Source organism: Procambarus clarkii, chromosome 93, assembly GCF_040958095.1.
Source record: "Procambarus clarkii isolate CNS0578487 chromosome 93, FALCON_Pclarkii_2.0, whole genome shotgun sequence".
Taxonomy (NCBI): domain Eukaryota; kingdom Metazoa; phylum Arthropoda; class Malacostraca; order Decapoda; family Cambaridae; genus Procambarus; species Procambarus clarkii.
The window spans coordinates 4,590,657-4,608,039 of record NC_091242.1 but is presented as its reverse complement, the minus strand read 5'-3'; the positions used below and the strand labels follow the sequence as shown (position 1 = coordinate 4,608,039).

General features: G+C 45.3%; 2 protein-coding genes and 1 long non-coding RNA gene across 3 annotated transcripts; all 3 read right to left on the bottom strand.

The window, feature by feature from the left end:
• Positions 1-4,851: 4,851 nt before the first annotated feature.
• On the bottom strand, positions 4,852-8,423 carry LOC123746890 (uncharacterized). The gene is made up of 4 exons (XM_069319426.1): positions 8,366-8,423; positions 5,301-6,439; positions 5,091-5,132; positions 4,852-5,048 (listed from the first exon to the last, which is right to left on the bottom strand). Exons 2-4 carry the CDS (start codon positions 6,436-6,438, stop codon positions 4,987-4,989), a joined length of 1,242 nt encoding a protein of 413 aa, XP_069175527.1. The 5' UTR covers position 6,439; positions 8,366-8,423; the 3' UTR covers positions 4,852-4,986.
• Positions 8,424-10,025: 1,602 nt separating this feature from the next.
• Positions 10,026-11,597, bottom strand: LOC138359763 (uncharacterized). The gene is made up of 2 exons (XR_011226062.1): positions 11,528-11,597; positions 10,026-10,942 (listed from the first exon to the last, which is right to left on the bottom strand). It is a non-coding gene; the product is annotated as an uncharacterized lncRNA (long non-coding RNA).
• A 2,147-nt stretch (positions 11,598-13,744) lies between these two features.
• LOC123746886 (acanthoscurrin-1) lies at positions 13,745-15,820 on the bottom strand. The gene is made up of 2 exons (XM_045728737.2): positions 15,753-15,820; positions 13,745-14,713 (listed from the first exon to the last, which is right to left on the bottom strand). Exon 2 carries the CDS (start codon positions 14,710-14,712, stop codon positions 14,227-14,229), a length of 486 nt encoding a protein of 161 aa, XP_045584693.2. The 5' UTR covers position 14,713; positions 15,753-15,820; the 3' UTR covers positions 13,745-14,226.
• Between the last annotated feature and the right edge of the window lie 1,563 nt (positions 15,821-17,383).

Below are 17,383 nucleotides of genomic sequence, written 5' to 3'. Positions count from 1 at the left end.
GCATCATCCGCAAACATCGACATGTAGGACTCTACGCCTGTAAACATGTCGTTAACATATACAAGAAATAGAATTGGTCCCAGCACCGATCCTTGTGGTACTCCACTTGTTACTGTTCGCCAGTCCGACTTCTCGCCCCTTACCGTAACTCTTTGGCTCCTTCCTGTTAGGTAGTTCCTTATCCATTCTAGGACCTTTCCCCCCACCCCCGCCTGCCTCTCGAGCTTGAACAGCAGTCTCATGTGCGGTACTGTATCAAAGGCTTTTTGGCAGTCCAGAAATATGCAGTCTGCCCAACCATCTCTGTCCTGTCTTATCCTCGTTATTTTATCATAGAATTCCAGAAGGTTTGTTAGGCACGATTTCCCTGTCCAGAACCCATGTTGATGTTTGTTCACAAACCTAATGTTCTCCAGGTGTGCAACCAGTCGCAGCCTAATTATTCTTTCCAGTATTTTACAGGGGATGCTTGTCAGTGATACAGGTCTGTAGTTAAGTGCCTCCTCCCTATCTCCTTTCTTGAAGATCGGCACGACATTTGCCTTCTTCCAGCAACTGGGCAATTCTCCTGACATAAGTGACTCATTAAAGATCATTGCCAGAGGCACGCTGAGGGCCTGTGCTGCTTCTTTTAGTATCCACGGTGATACTTTGTCTCTGTGTGTGTGTGTGTGTGTGTGTGTGTATGTGTACTTACCTAGTTCTTACCTAGTTGTACTTGCGGGGGTTCAGCTCTGGCTCTTTGGTCCCGCCTTTGAACTGTCAATTACCTCATGTACAGGTGCCTGGGCCTGTTGGGCTCTATCATATCTACACTTGAAACTGTGTATGGAGTCAGCCTCCACCACATCACTTCCTAATGCATTCCATTTGTCAACTAAGCTGACACTAAAACAAGTTCTTTCTAATATCTTTGTGGCTCATTTTTGCTCTCAGTTTCCACCTGTGTCCCCTTGTGCGTGTGCCCCTTGTGTTAAATAGCCTGTCTTTATCTACCCTATCCATTCCTTTGAGAATTTTGTATGTGGTTATCATAACTCCCCTTACTCTTCTGTCTTCCAGGGATGTGAGGTTTAGCTCCCTTAGCCTTTCCTCGTAGGTCATATCTCTCAGTTCTGGTGCTAGTCTGGTGTCATACCTCTGCATCTTTTCTAACTTTGTCTTGTGTTTACTAGTTGTGTTTTTGCGGGGGTTGAGCTTTGCTCTTTCGGCCCGCCTCTCAACTGTCAATCAACTGTTTACTAACTACTATTTTTTTTTCTTTTTTTTCCACACCACACACACACACCCCAGGAAGCAGCCCGTGACAGCTAACTAACTCCCAGGTACCTATTTATGTTTCAGGTACCTATTTGTGTTTAACTAGGTATGGATTCCAGGCTTGAGCTGCATACTCTAGGACTAGTCTTACATAAGTGGTATACAAAGCCTTGAACGATTCCATACATAAGTTTCTAAAGGCAGTTCTTATGTTGGCCAATCTAGCATATGCCGCTGATGATATACTTTTGATGTGGGCCTCTGGGGGACAGGTTCGGTGTGATATCAACCCCCAGATCTTTCTCTCTTTTTGGTTCTTGAAAGATTTCACCTCCCAGATGGTGCCTTGTCCTCCTGCGCCCTTCGCCTATTTTCATTACTTTACACTTTCCTGAGTTGAACTTTAGAAGCCATTTTTTAGACCATTCCTCCAGTTTGTCCTGGTCGTCTCTGTCTATCTTCATCTGTCTTGATTCTTCTCATAATTTTTGCATCATCAGCAAACATTGAAAGGAATGAGTCTATACCTTCTGGAAGACCATTTACATATATTAGAAATATAATGGGTCCAAATACAGAGCCATGTGGGACTTCGCTGGTGACATCTCGCCACTCTGATGTCATCCCAGCCCCCTCCCCTTCCCCCCCCCCTCACAGTTACTCGCTGTTTCCTGTTGCTTAGATACTCCCTCATCCACTGGAGCACCTTATCCACTGCGTGCGTGTGTGTGTGTGTGTGTGTGTGTGTACTCACCTAGTACAACTGTGTGTGTGTGTGTGTGTGTGTGTGTGTGTACTCACCTAGTACAACTGTGTGTGTGTGTGTGTGTGTGTGTGTGTGTGTGTGTGTGTGTGTGTGTGTGTGTGTGTGTGTGTGTGTGTGTGTACTCACCTAGTTGTACTCACCTAGTTGTGTCTGCAGGATCGAGCATTGACTCTTGGATCCCGCCTTTCGAGCATCGGTTGCTTACAGCAATGATTCCTGTCCCACTTCCCTATCATACCTGGTTTTAAATTTATGAATAGTATTTGCTTCCACAACCTGTTCCTGAAGTGCATTCCATTTTCCCACTACTCTCACGCTAAAAGAAAACTTCCTAACATCTCTGTGACTCATCTGAGTTTCAAGCTTCCATCCATGTCCCCTCGTTCTGTTACTATTCCGTGTGAACATTTCGTCTATGTCCACTCTGTCAATCCCTCTGAGTATCTTATACGTTCCTATCATGTCCCCCCTCTCCCTTCTTCTGTCTAGTGTCGTAAGGCACAGTAAGGCACAGTTGTGTGTGTGTGTGTGTGTATTCACCTACTTGTATTCACTTAGTTGTATGTGCGGGGGTTGAGCTTTGCTTTTTCGGCCCACCTCTCAACTGTCAATCAACTGTTTAGTAACTACTTATTTTTTCTACACTCACATACACACACACACCAGAAAGCAGCCCGTGACAGCTGACTAACTCCCGGGTACCTATTTACTGCTAGGTAACAGGGGCATTCAGGGTGAAAGAAACTTTGTCCATTTGTTTCTGCCTGGCGCGGGAATCGAACCCGCGCCACAGAATTACGAGTCCTGCGCGCTATCCACCAGGCTCTCCCCAGGTGTGTGTGTGTGTGTGTGTGTGTGTGTGTGTGTGTGTGTGTGTGTGTGTGTGTGTGTGTGTGTGTGTGTGTGTGTGTGTGTGTGTGTGTGTGCGTGTGTGTGTGCGTGTGTGTGTGCGTGCTAGTGCGAGCACGTTTGGTATGTTAGAGTACTAATAGGTAAAAGTACTAATAGGTTTTTTATGTTAGAGTACCAATAGGTAAGCATTACCACCAGAGAAAGTGTATGGAGTGTTCCTAGGACCTGTAGTGAGAGTGAGTGTAATATGATACTGTCTGTGTCAACAATATAGTATCTGGTTGTATTGTTGTGGTTGTGGTTGTACCAGGTCAACCATAATACAGTGGTTGACCTGGCTATAGGCCGACCACAGTCAGTCTCTCTCCAGCTATAGTTCGCCCAGGACGTCAAGGAGCTCCACTCTAACTATTCTCTCTCGACATTACTAACAAGATAATAATTGAAATCAAATTTATTTCATTAGCATATTCATGAAATGTGTTAAAACATGTTTCATAAACGTTTTTGCCATTCAGAGAGAGAGACAGACAGACAGACAGTGAGAGTAGTCCATACCTGACGACGTGTGACACCTACGGACGACGCCGTAAGAATGAGAGCCAAGACAACTTCCTGTCCTATATATCTTCTCCAGTCCCCCTCCCCTCAACCCCCCTCCACCCCCCCTAACTATCAGTAGCCCAAAACCACCGAACATAAACTCAGTCGAAGTAACCAACGAACAACAAATATTTCAGAAATAAATATAGACAGCTTTGAAAGTTTTAATCCAATAAGAATAACATTGATTCAAAAACTATCCACTTTATTTTAAATAAACTAATTTCAGAAGAGCATAACAATCCAGAAGCTGTTGACACGTGGAATTTCCGAGTAATGGTCTTGAGCAGCGCCTTGTCGTAATGCCCACTACGGTGTCTTAGAATGTCTGCTGCTGTTGCATAGAATGCCCCCCATGAAGGTGTCATAGAATGTACACTGCTGTTCCATACAATGTCCGACAACGGTGTCTTGCAAATAATGTTTTTCAACTTTCTGTTCACAGTAAAGCTGTGTACATTAGGTTTGAAATGAAACGATGTCAATGAGGTTAAAGCTCAGTCTTTTATATTTACTCTGAGAGCATTTACATTCATGTCGCGAGAATAGTGAAGGAATTACAGCCTATTTAATACATAATCTCCACAGATTTTTGGGCCAGAAAATACTTGAACTCATTAACATATTCCTAAATGAAATTTTAAGTCTCAATATTTGTGTAAAATATTTTAATTTTCACGAAAAACTTATCTTTAAGTTCTTAAAGAGGTGACATTTTCGTCGTGTGTATATGAGCTTTTGTATATTGTAATATAAGCTTTAGTTAAGTTAAGAGATAAACCTTATCACTTGGTAGTTTCATAAAGGTCTTAATGTACTTTATGTCTTAATTCAATGTATTCTTTAAGTGATAACAGAAATATGGATAAAAATCAACTCTTGGTATATATATATAAATATATATATAAATATATATAAATATATATATATATATATATATATATATATATATATATATATATATATATATATATATGTATATATATATATATATATATATATATATATATATATATATATATATATATATATATATATATATATATATATATATATATATATATATATATATATATATATACAGGGAGAAGTATACCTCTTGATTCAATATATTTAACAATTAATAATAAGTTCAAGAAAATTAAAAAAGTTGAAGAAAAAATGTACAAATTTATTTTCACACATTTCAATACGTCATTGTAAAAATTTACAACATTTCTTGGAAGCTCAAACAAATTGAAACATGAAAAGCACATCTGAGATTTTTCACCAAAATATTTAAAAGAAAATTTTGAATGAATTTTACTGAGTGACAAGTTAATGTGGTGAAGTATTTGAAGACATTGTTAAAATATAATCAGGCGCTGTAGAGCAGGTTTGGGCATCTGTGATCCGCAAGACTGTTGTGGTTCTCAAGTATATCTCTGAACTGATTCTTCTCCTGGAATATAATAGTGTAAACTTGGTCCTGTGGAGGGTAGAGTACGCGGTAAAGTTGGAGTAGTTTACCTTCCGTAGCCTTTCCTTCCACCTCCACCCCCTTTGCTTCCACCGTAGCCGCCGCCGCCTCCAATGCCGCCGCCTCCAATGCCGCCGCCTCCAATGCCACCTCCAATGCCGCCGCCTCCAATGCCACCTCCAATGCCGCCGCCTCCAATGCCGCCGCCTCCAATGCCACCTCCAATTTCGCCTTTACCTCCTCCAATGCCACCTCCAATGCCGCCGCCGCCAATTTCGCCTTTACCTCCCCCAAAGCCACCTCCTCCAATACCGCCGCCGCCGCCACCACCTCCAATTCCGCCGCCACCTCCAATACCACCGCCTCCAATTTCGCCTTTGCCTCCTCCAATGCCGCCGCCGCCTCCTCCAAAGCCGCCGCCGCCTCCAATGCCCCCGCCTCCAATTTCACCTTTGCCTCCACCAAAACCACCTCCAATGCCGCCGCCACCGCCTCCAATTTCGCCTTTGCCTCCTCCAAAGCCACCTCCAATGCCGCCGCCGCCTCCTCCAAAGCCACCTCCAATGCCGCCGCCGCCGCCTCCTCCAATGCCGCCGCCGCCGCCGCCTCCTCCAATGCCGCCGCCGCCTCCAATTTCACCTTTGCCTCCACCAAAACCACCTCCAATGCCGCCGCCGCCGCCTCCAATTTCGCCTTTGCCTCCTCCAAAGCCACCTCCAATGCCACCGCCTCCAATTTCACCTTTGCCTCCACCAAAGCCACCGCCGCCACCTCCAATTTCACCTTTACCTCCACCAATGCCACCTCCAATGCCGCCGCCGCCTCCGATGCCGCCGCCTCCAATGTGGTCTTTACCACCGCCTCCAAACCCACCGCCGCCGCCGCCTCCAATGCCGCCGCCGCCTCCAATGCCGCCACCGCCGCCTCCAATGTGGTCTTTACCACCGCCTCCAATGCCACCACCACCTCCAAAACCACCACCGCCGCCGCCGCCTCCAATGTGGTCTTTACCACCGCCTCCAATGCCACCACCACCTCCAAAACCACCACCGCCGCCGCCGCCTCCAATGCCGCCGCCGCCTCCAATGCCGCCACCACCTCCAATGCCGCCACCGCCGCCTCCAATGTGGTCTTTACCACCGCCTCCAATGCCACCACCACCTCCAAAACCACCACCGCCTCCAATGCCGCCGCCGCCTCCAATGCCGCCACCGCCTCCAATGCCGCCACCGCCGCCTCCAATGTGGTCTTTACCACCGCCTCCAATGCCACCACCACCTCCAAAACCACCACCGCCGCCACCGCCACCGGGCTTGCCAATTAATTTGTCGCCACTGCCGCCGCCTCCAAACCCACCTCCGCTGCCTCCTTTAAAGCCTCCGCCCTTGATACCGCCTTTAAAGCCACCACCATAGCCGCCATAGGGCCGCTGGGCGTGTGACGGGGCCAGGACGCAGACAGCCAACACCAGAGCAGCCAAGACCACGAAGTGACGCATGCTGGAATGTAAGAGACGGAGACACTTGAGACGGGGACCTTGATATTACTGTCTTACTGTCAACACAAACACACTTACTGTCAACACAAACACACTTGAGGTTATAGTGACCTTGATATTACGGTCTTACTGACAGTATTTAAGACTTACTTTGGTTAAGAATATAAATATATCAATAAATGGAAATGCCTGTGTAAATAATGTTAATAAATGGAAATGTCTTCACCCTTGGAAATGTCTTCCCAAGGATGAAGGACAGACGCTTCAGGCTAGCCATACCCAGTCTTGTGGGGTGACTCAGGAGTGGTATGGGACTGTCATATGCGAGTCTGGGTCGGCCCTATTGCTTCCAGTTAATAAGGATCGGCTCCCATTGAGACCCCCGTGAAGGTCAAATGAAATACAAATCCTATTTTCAGGATTTTACAAAGCCTGCATTAAATTGATCTCAGGGCCTGCATTAAATAGACTCTGGCCTATTAACTAGTCGACGGATCTCCAGCAATTCGTGTCCAATTTGCAACTTTTTCTTAGAGGGATTAGCGGCAAATTCTAGCCGCTCGAGATTGAGCAATAACAGGTCCGTGATGCCCTTAGATTGAACAAGGGCCGCACGTGCGCTGCACTTAAGAGATCAACGTGTTCTTCCCCCTCCATGTGGAGCGGGTAACCCGTCCCATCCCCCCTCATGATAGGGACTGGGGCTTGCAATTGTTTCCCATGAGCGAAGAATTCCCATTAATTGCAAATCATCAGCTTGCGCTGATTACGTCCCTTCCTTTTGTACACACCGCCCGTCGCTACTACCGATTGAATGACTTAGTGAGGCCATCGGACTGGCGCTCTTGAATGTTCGACTCGAGGGCCGCCGAGACGCAAGTAAAAGTCGTAACAAGGTTTCCGTAGGTGAACCTTCGGAAGGATCATTACAGTTTGTGACGCGAGAGCTGCAACCATCGACTCGTCGTCATCTGCGCTCGAGTATTCTTCAATACGAAGAAGAAACAAGGAAAGAGTAGCCTTGGGAGCCGCACCCAATTGCTGTGGAAAAGGGGTGAAAAGTGGAGGCAACAACTGCTGTAGGGTTAAGTAAGTCAGTCCGGCGCAGGTGACAAGCCTGTGACCGGACTTGCATTCGAATCTCTGTGTCGCATGCGCAGCCTCCGAAAACTTCTTGTCCTCGGTCGCTCAGTGGGTTTCGGTACCCAGAGAGAGAGAGAGAGAGAGAGAGAGAGAGAGAGAGAGAGAGAGAGAGAGAGAGAGAGAGAGAGAGAGAGAGAGAGAGAGAGAGAGAGAGAGAGAGAGAGAGAGACAGAGACAGAGACAGAGACAGAGACAGAGAGCAGGCGAAGACACTTCCTCTCGCTGACAGGGCCGGCGCCTGCTACTCTGGCGGCGTCTTGAACTGGGTTTTTCCTTGACACGCTTCCCAGTGTGCCTTCCCCTTCACTCTACTGTATAAGTAAATGTACATGTACGGCTGAGAATGAAAGCTAAGGGAAATAAGAGAGAGAAATAAAGCATATGTGTGTCTTCCAGCCCTCGTCGGGCTCTTACCAACCCTATCAAACCTCCGATACATTACCTCTTCCTTTGATGCAGTGATAGAATCTCACACCATGATAATTACTGAATTACATATAATTATCACCCTTCAACGAGGTAGTTAAGAGGAGGAAGTACAAAGTTACAATGCCTGTATATATCACTTAGTAGGTGGTAGGGGGACAAACTAGTTGGGTTACGAGAATGACTCAAAGGACCTACTCCCAGCCACTGGGATTCGAACACCGACCTTGCCATGAAACAAGGCCGTCGCTGTGACGACCAGTACAACTTACAGTGAACAAGATGACTACCCAGCTGCATGCTGGGAAGTCATCTTGACTACCAGTTACAAGTGAGAGCAGCAGGTGAAAGACCGTACCTGGCGACGTGTGAGGGGCAGCTGATGACGGATGCTGGTGAGAGGTGAGTGAGCCAGGAGTGCATCTCACCTGTTATATATATAAAATCCCTGGGAAACCACTCCCCCCTCCTTTCCTCACTCTCAAAGTCCCCCTCCTTCATCCCTCCCCGCTCCCAAAGCCCCCTTCCTGCCCCCCTCCCCACTCCCTAAGCCCTCCCTCTTTGATGTAAATGATGTAAACATTAGTTCTACAGCATAGTAGAGCTGTCGGAGCGACATAGTCCTGTAGAATGGTGGAGATGAAGGAGTTGCGTAGACCTACAGAACGGTGTGTAGGCTGTGGTGTGACGTAGGCCTACATAATAGTGGGGCTGTTAAACTATCAGGAGAAAGCGCCAAGGCATTACGACTATATAGCACTTGGAAGGGGTCAGGATAAGGGTATGGGATAGGACGGGGGGAAATAATGGTGCCCAATCACTTGGACGGTCGGAGATTGAACGCCGACTTGCATGACGCGAGACCGTCGTTCTACCGTCCAGCTCAAGTGGTTGGGGATGTTGGAGAGAAGCACACAGGAGGGAACAGGAGTAGCTACCTTCTGACTCCTCTCAACAGGATGTAAACTTTCCCTTCCCTTAGCTAATGGGAAGCCTAACCCTGATAGTTTTCCCTGGAATACGACCCGCTAAATCGTTTAATTAACAACCAGGTACCCAGTCACTGCTGGGTGAACAGAGGGCTACAGTTAAGGATTGACGCCTAGTCAATCCTCCCCGGCCGGGATACGAACCCACGCCAAATCGCTTTTGAAGCGCGGGATGAGTGTGTTACCTCTGCGCCAAGGAGACTACAGTCGAGGTAACCGCCTATTTATGCCCCGGCTATTAGACTTATTGTACCAGTTGCGTTACAACTGAACAATTCTGGCGTTCTGACTTTAAAGGTGTGGATGGAGGTGGCTTCCACAACTTCTTCTTTGGGTGTTTTTCACTTATTGATCGTCCGAACAGGGTACAAGTATTATCTTACATTTTTTGGACGATATATTTGCGTTTCCATCTTCCTCTTATATTACCTCGTCCTGTCTTTTCTCTATTTAAAGAGAATGATCTTGTTTCTGTGCACTACAAAAGTCCTCGTGATGTCAGTGATGATGAAAACTCAGTTGTTTCAAGCGTAGGATAGACAAAATACTAGTTTCGGTGGAGGCTTTGCATGGGTCAATAAACCTTCTACGTTTTTCTTCAGTGATATTTTCTTAAGTAATAACAAATGGCTATTATTCTCATGGTGGTAACTACATAATTAGTTATATTTTCCTAAATTTTATGTTATATGTTAATATAATGTTACATATTATTATTATTTTTTTATGTATGTAATTTTACATGTTTATATATGTAATTATTCATTGAAGAAGACATTGTGTATGCAAATTTTCATTACACATAAAATGATCTTCGAGTTTTGGAAAACTTCTTTTCAAAAAAAGAAAAAGAAAAATATTTTTTGAAAAGTTTTGTTTTCAAGTTTTTAAATAATATACTTTATATCTAAATTAAATGTATATTTTAAATAATAATCCTAACAAGAATTAAAATACACTCTCAGTGCATACACAGTGATACATATACCTCTCAGTGTATTGTATTTAAAGGAGTATAAAAAATCAAGGGAAAAATGACAAGTTTATCTTCACACATTTAAATATTTCACAGTAAAATAAAAATACATAATTTTTTCATGCATCACAAAACAAATTGAAACATAAATTATGTTTAATATTTTCCATCTAAGAGATTTCATATAAATATTTATGGATAATACTGAATGACAAATAATGTGACCACGTTTTTCTCCTCATCAATAACGAGAGAGCAAGTACATGATAAGAGGTTCGAACGAGGTGAGAATAGCTTGAACTGCCTCATCCCTTTGTGTGTATTTACACCTCATTTCAACTTATTTCCATTTCAGTGATGGAGATATTTCTTCGATACAAACAGACGTTGTAGAGCAGGTCAGAGGCATCGGTGATCCGCCCAACTGTTGTGGTTCTCGAGTAAATCCTCTGAGCTGTTTCTTCTCGTGGAATATAGAACTGTAAACTTGGTCTTGTGCAGGGTGGAGTAAGGGGTAAGTGCTATAGTGGTTTACTTTCCGTAGTTTTTGTTTCCACCAAAGCCTCCTCCAATTCAACCGCTAATGGGCTTACCTAGTCCAAAGCCACCAAAGCCTCCTCCAATTCCACCGCTAATGGGCTTACCTAGTCCAAAGGCACCAACGCCTCCTCCAATTCCACCGCTAATGGGCTTCCCTAGTCCAAAGGCACCAACGCCTCCTCCAATTCCACCGCTAATGGGCTTACCTAGTCCAAAGCCACCAACGCCTCCTCCAATTCCACCGCTAATGGGCTTCCCTAGTCCAAAGCCATCTCCTCCAAACCCACCACCCCTTCCAACGCCACCACTGCCACCCCCAAAGCCACCACCGATGCCTCCTTTACCACCACCATAGGGACGGTGGGCGTGTGACGGAGCCAGGAAGCAGACAGCCAACACCAGAGCGGCCAAGACCACGAAGTGACGCATGCTGGAATGTAAGAGACGGAGACACTTGAGACGGTGACCTTGATATTACTGTCTTACTGTCAACACAAACACACTTGAGGTTATAGTGACCTTGATATTACTGTCAACACAAACACACTTGAGGTTATAGTGACCTTGATATTACTGTCTTACTGACAACACAAACACACTTGGGGTTATATCTGTGTCTTCCAGCCCACTTCGGGCTCTAACCAGCCCTATCAAACCCCTGATACATTACCTCCTCCTTTGATGCAGTGATAGAATCTCACATCATGATAATTACTGAATTACATATAATTATCACCCCTCAACGAGGTAGTTAAGAGGAGGGAGTACAAAGTCAGAATGACTGTATATATCACTTAGTAGGTGGTAGGGGAGACAAACTAGTTTGGGTTACGAGAAAGACGTGAAGGACCTACTCCCAGCCACTGGGATTCGAACGCCGACCTTGCCATGAAACAAGGCCGTCGCTGTGACGACCAGTACAAGTTACAGGGAACAAGATGACTACTCAGCTGCATGCTGGGATAGTCATCTTGACTACCAGGTACAGGTGAGAGCAGCAGGGGAAAGTCCGTACCTGGCGACGTGTGAGGGGCAGCTGATGACGGATGCTGGTGAGAAGTGTGTGAGCCAGAAGTGCATCTCACCTGTTAAATATAAAATCTCTGGGAATCCACTCCCCCCTCCTTTCCCCCCCCCCTCCATTCCCCCCCCCCTCCATTCCCCCCCCTCCTTTCCCTTCTCTCAAAGCTCCCTTCCTGCACCCCCTCCCCACTCCCCAAGCCGCCCTCCTTCATGTAAATGATGTAAACATTAGTTCTACAGCATAGTAGAGTTGTCGGAGCGACATAGTCCTGTAGCATGGTGGAGATGAAGGAGTGGCGCAGACCTACAGAACGGTGTGTAGGCTGTAGGTATGACGTAGGCCTAGATAATAGGGGGGCTGTAGAACTATCAGGAGAAAGCGCCAAGCCATTAAGCCAAAAATTAAACACAAAAATTGCTCAAAAATACATTTTACATATGATTAGAATTAGCTTATTTATCAGTATCTCTTGGGGAACCCCTAATTACCTTGGGGTTCCGCGGAGATGCTCACCTCTGGGGCAAATCTTGCAATACTCTCTCATTTTGTTATATTAGATTTATGCTTGAAAATGTACGGATTTCAGGTCGGTTCTGCATATTCCAGTATTGATCTGACAAAAGCTGGTACGATTGCCTTGAAAAAAGTCCTGATTTAGGTTTCTCAACGACGTTTTAATGCATGCCAGCGTCTCATATGCTGCCGATGTCACCCTGTTTATGTGTGTCTCTGGAGATGGTGTTGGAATTATATTCACTCCCAAATCTCTTTCTCTCTCCTACTCCTTATGGTACGGATACCTTGTGCACTACATTTTCCCCTCTCCCATTTTCATTACCTTACACTTGTTATGATTGAACTCTAGCACCCATTTGTTCGCCCAATACCGTAGTTTGTTGTGTGTGTTTATTTACTACTTGTGCCCGTAGGATTCGAGCTGTTAGTTCTCAAATCCCGCCTTTCTAATTCGTCGGTTGTCTACTGACGATTAGAAAGTCAGTACTAATGTACTGACTTTCGACTTATTTTTCTCCATCATATCTACTACACATAGTTATCTCTCACACACATCCCCAGGAAGTAGCCCGTAGCAGCTTTCTAACTCCCAGGTACCTATTTATTACTAGGTGAATAAAGCCACATGATGAAATCAACTTTGCTCATTTTGTTCTGTCTCGGCTGGGAACCGAACCCGGGCCCTTAGGACAATGTCTCCCGAGCGTTGTGTGTGTGTGTGTCTATTGTGACTAGAGAATTTACAATCAAATTAGGTGAACCGATTAAAAATTAGTCTTTTTTTACAGTTAGCCTTTCATGTCATGGGGATTAAAGCAAACATACTCGCAAATTAAGTCGTCATTTTTAGTATTTGGTTGCAAACCCTTTGCTTGCAACGCCTGCAAGAGGTCAACGTCCTATAGACGCCACCAGACGCTGGGTATGTTCCTTGGTGAGGCAATACCTTGGACCTCACTGTAACCTTCTTCTCTTCCTGTTTGTTCCGCGTTCATACTGCCATCGGTATTGTCTTCACGAAGTTAAACTTGACTTCATTTGTCTTCAGGCTGAGTGATTGTCTTTGTCTTTGTCATGAACTTATTCTTTGCTTGCTTTAGTAATATGTTTTGGGTCATTACCCTGCGGTACTGAGCTACAGGCATTTGGTTGGATCTGAACAAATGCAAAGTTCCTGTGCACTACAAAAGTCCTGGTGATGTCAGTGATGATGTGTAATTGTTGATGAAAACTCAGTTGTTTCAAGCGTAGGTTAGACAAAATATGAGTTAGTTTCGGTGGAGGCTTTGAATGGGTTAATAAACCTTCTACGCTTTTCTTCAGTGATATTTTCCTAAATTTTATGTTATATGTTAATTAACATATGTTCCATATTATTGTTATTTTTTTATGTATGTAATTTTACATATTTATATATGTAATTATTCATTGAATAAGACATTGTGTATGCAAATTTTCATTACACATAAAATGATCTTCGAGTTTTGGAAAACTTCTTTTCAACAAAAGAAAAACAAAAATCTTTTTTGAAAATAATTTTTTTTTAAGTTTTTAAATAATTTGCTCTATATCTAAATTATTTATATATTTTAAGTAATAATCCTAATAAAGATTAAAATACACTCTCAGTGCATACACAGTGATACATATACCTCTCAGTGTATTGTATTTAAGGAGTATAAAAAATCAAAGGAAAAATGACAAGTTTATCTTCACACATTCAAATATTTCACAGTAAAATAAAAATACATAATTTTTTTTTATGCATCACAAAACAAATTGAAACATAAATTTTTTTAACATTTTCCATCTAAGAGATTTCATATAAATATTCTTGAATAATACTGAATGACAAAAAATATGACCACGTTTTTCTCCTCATCAATAACGAGAGAGCAAGTACATGATAAGAGGTTCGAACGAGGTGAGAATAGCTTGAACTGCCTCATCCCTTTGTGTGTGTATTTACACCTCATTTCAACTTATTTTCATTTCAATGATGGAGATATTTCTTCGATACAAACAGACGTTGTAGAGCAGGTCAGAGGCATCGGTGATCCGCCCAACTGTTGTGGTTCTCGAGTAAATCCTCTGAGCTGTTTCTTCTCGTGGAATATAGAACTGTAAACTTGGTCTTGTGCAGGGTGGAGTAAGGGGGTAAGTGCTATAGGGGTTTACTTTCCGTAGCCTTTGCTTCCGCCAAAGCCACCACCGCCTCCTCCAATTCCACCGCCAGTGAGCTTACCACCTCCAAAGCCACCACCGCCTCCTCCAAAGCCACCACCGCCTCCTCCAAAGCCACCACCGCCTCCTACATTGGGCTTGAGACCTACACCTCCTCCAAAGCCACTTCCTCCTCCAAAACCACCTCCTCCTCCAAAACCACCACCACCACCAATGCCAATGGGCTTACCACCTCCAATACCACCTCCTCCAAAGCCACCTCCGCCTCCTACACTTGGCTTACCAATTCCTCCTCCTCCTCCAAAGCCACTACCGCCTCCACCAAACCCACCACCACCGCCTCCAAAGCCACCACTGCCACCCAAATGGCCACCACCGATGCCTCCTTTACTACCACCATAGGGACGGTGGGCGTGTGCCGGAGCCAGGACGCAGACAGCCAACACCAGAGCGGCCAAGACCACGAAGTGACGCATGCTGGAATGTAAGAGACGGAGACACTTGAGACGGTGACCTTGATATTACTGTCTTACTGTCAACACAAACACACTTGAGGTTATAGTGACCTTGATATTACTGTCTTACTGTCAACACAGACATAAGTAAGTTAACTTACTTACTTGTTGACAATTATAGTTAACAATATAAGTAATATATAGGTATATACAATAAAATACATTCGTTAAAGATTTCATTTCAAAATCAAATAAGTCTTAATATAAATTTCTCATGAAGGAAGCAATACATCATACTGGTCACTCAAGTAGCAGATGAAGATTTAGGTCTTAAAAGCAGGAAAAAACAAAATCTCTCTCTCTCTCTCTCTCTCTCTCTCTCTCTCTCTCTCTCTCTCTCTCTCTCTCTCTCTCTCTCTCTCTCTCTCTCTCTCTCTAGATAGATAGATAGATAGATAGATTATTAACAGGAGGAAGTTGAAAGGCAGAAGGACTCAGTTGCTCCTGGATATGGGAACTTGGATATGAAGGGAGAGTAGGATTAGGAACTGGGGATATAACCACATACAAGGACTAGGAACTTGGGATATGACCACATACTAGGACTATGAACTGGGGATATGAAAACATACAAGGACTGGGAACTTGGGATATGAGAACTAAGTAAAGGATCCTTGCCCAGACACTTGGCTCATCGGGGTCTTGAACGCCGACCCCTGCATGAAGCGAGGCCGTCGCTGTACCGACAGTGTGAAGTGGATGAGCACTTAACACGGCACCTAGGTGAGAGCACAGGTGAGAGCACAGGTGAGAGCACAGGTGAGAGCACAGGTGAGAGCACAGGTGAGAGCACAGGTGAGAGCACAGGTGAGAGCAACAAGGTGAGAGCAACAGGTGAGAGCAACAGGTGAGAGCAACAGGTGAGAGCACAGGTGAGAGCAACAGGTGAGAGCACAGGTGAGAGCAACAGGTGAGAGCAACAGGTGAGAGCAACAGGTGAGAGCACAGGTGAGAGCAACAGGTGAGAGCAACAGGTGAGAGCAACAGGTGAAGAGCCTTACCTGGCGACGTGTGAGTACGGCAGCTGGAAGATGAGTGAGTCGGTGTGCCTCTGACCCCGGTATATATAGTGACCAAGACCTCCCCCCCCCCCCACCCTTCCCCTGACGGTTCCCCCTTCCCATAGCCATTTCCTACCCCCCCCCCCTTTAAGGCCCCCTTCCCGTCGCCCTCCCTAACCCCCCCCCCTCCCACCTCCTTACCCTTAAGGCCCCATTCCAGTAGCCCTCCCCTACCCCCCCCCCCCTTACCCTTAAAGCCCCATTCCAGTAGCCCTCCCCTCCCCCCTCCCCCCCTTACCCTTAAAGCCCCATTCCAGTAGTCCTCTCCTACCCCCTAATCATCACATCCTCAGGGCAAGTTATCTCAGCTAAATATAGAACTGAAACAAATTTGGTCAAATTGTCTTATTAAGACGCATTGATGACTTGATAATTTGTAAGAAAATAGGCAGCCGAAAGAGGAATAGATGTAATGAAGGGAACATAGAACACATGTAGAAGCTGATATGGTCTTCGGTTCTAAGACTGTAGAACAGACAGTTTCTTTGGTGTAATATGGAGCATCAAGGCTTCAGACTATAAGCTTCTTGCTATTCAATTCGTCTGCAATTTTCCATTCGACCAAAAGGGAGTCATTATAAGGGTCTTGGAAAATGTTTTTAGGGTCCAAATTTTATTATCATTTATGCCTGGTGGCGTGGTCCATTATCTAACATTTCGGTCCGTCCTGGATCACTATCTAACGTTTCGGACCGTCCTGGACCCTAATCTAACGTTTCGGTCCGTCCTGGACCCTTATCTAACGTTTCGGTCCGTCCTGGGCCCTAATGTAACGTTTCGGTCCGTCCTGGGCCCTAATGTAACGTTTCGGTCCGTCCTGGACACTTATCTAACGTTTCGGTCCGTCCTGGACCCTAATCTGACGTTTCGGTCCGTCCTGGACTCTTATCTACCGTTTCGGTCCGTCCTGGACCCTTATCTAACGTTTCGGTCCGTCCTGGACCCTAATCTAACGTTTCGGTCCGGCCTGGACCCTAATCTAACGTTTTGGTCCATCCTGGACCCTTATCTAACGTTTCGATCCGTACTGGACCTTTATCTAACGTTTCGGTCCGTCCTGGACCATTATCTAACGTTTCGGTCCGTCCTGGACCATTATCTAACGTTTCGGTCCGTCCTGGACCATTATCTAACGTTTCGGTCCGTCCTGGACCCTAATCTGACGTTTCGGTCCGTCCTGGACCCTAATCTAACGTTTTGGTCCATCCTGGACCCTTATCTAACGTTTCGGTCCGTCCTGGACCCAAATCTAACGTTTCGGTCCGTCCTGGACCCTAATCTAACGTTTCGGTCCGTCTTGGACCCTTATCTAACGTTTCGGTCTGTCCTGGACCCAAATCTAACGTTTCGGTCCGTCTTGGACCCTTATCTAACGTTTCGGTCTGTCCTGGACCCAAATCTAACGTTTCGGTCCGTCCTGGACCCTTATCTAACGTTTCGGTCCGTCCTGGACCCTAATCTAACGTTTCGGTCCATCCTGGACCCTAATCTAACGTTTCGGTCCATCCTGGACCCTAATCTAACGTTTCGGTCCATCCTGGACCATTAACAAATTGTGGAACAGTTTGAGA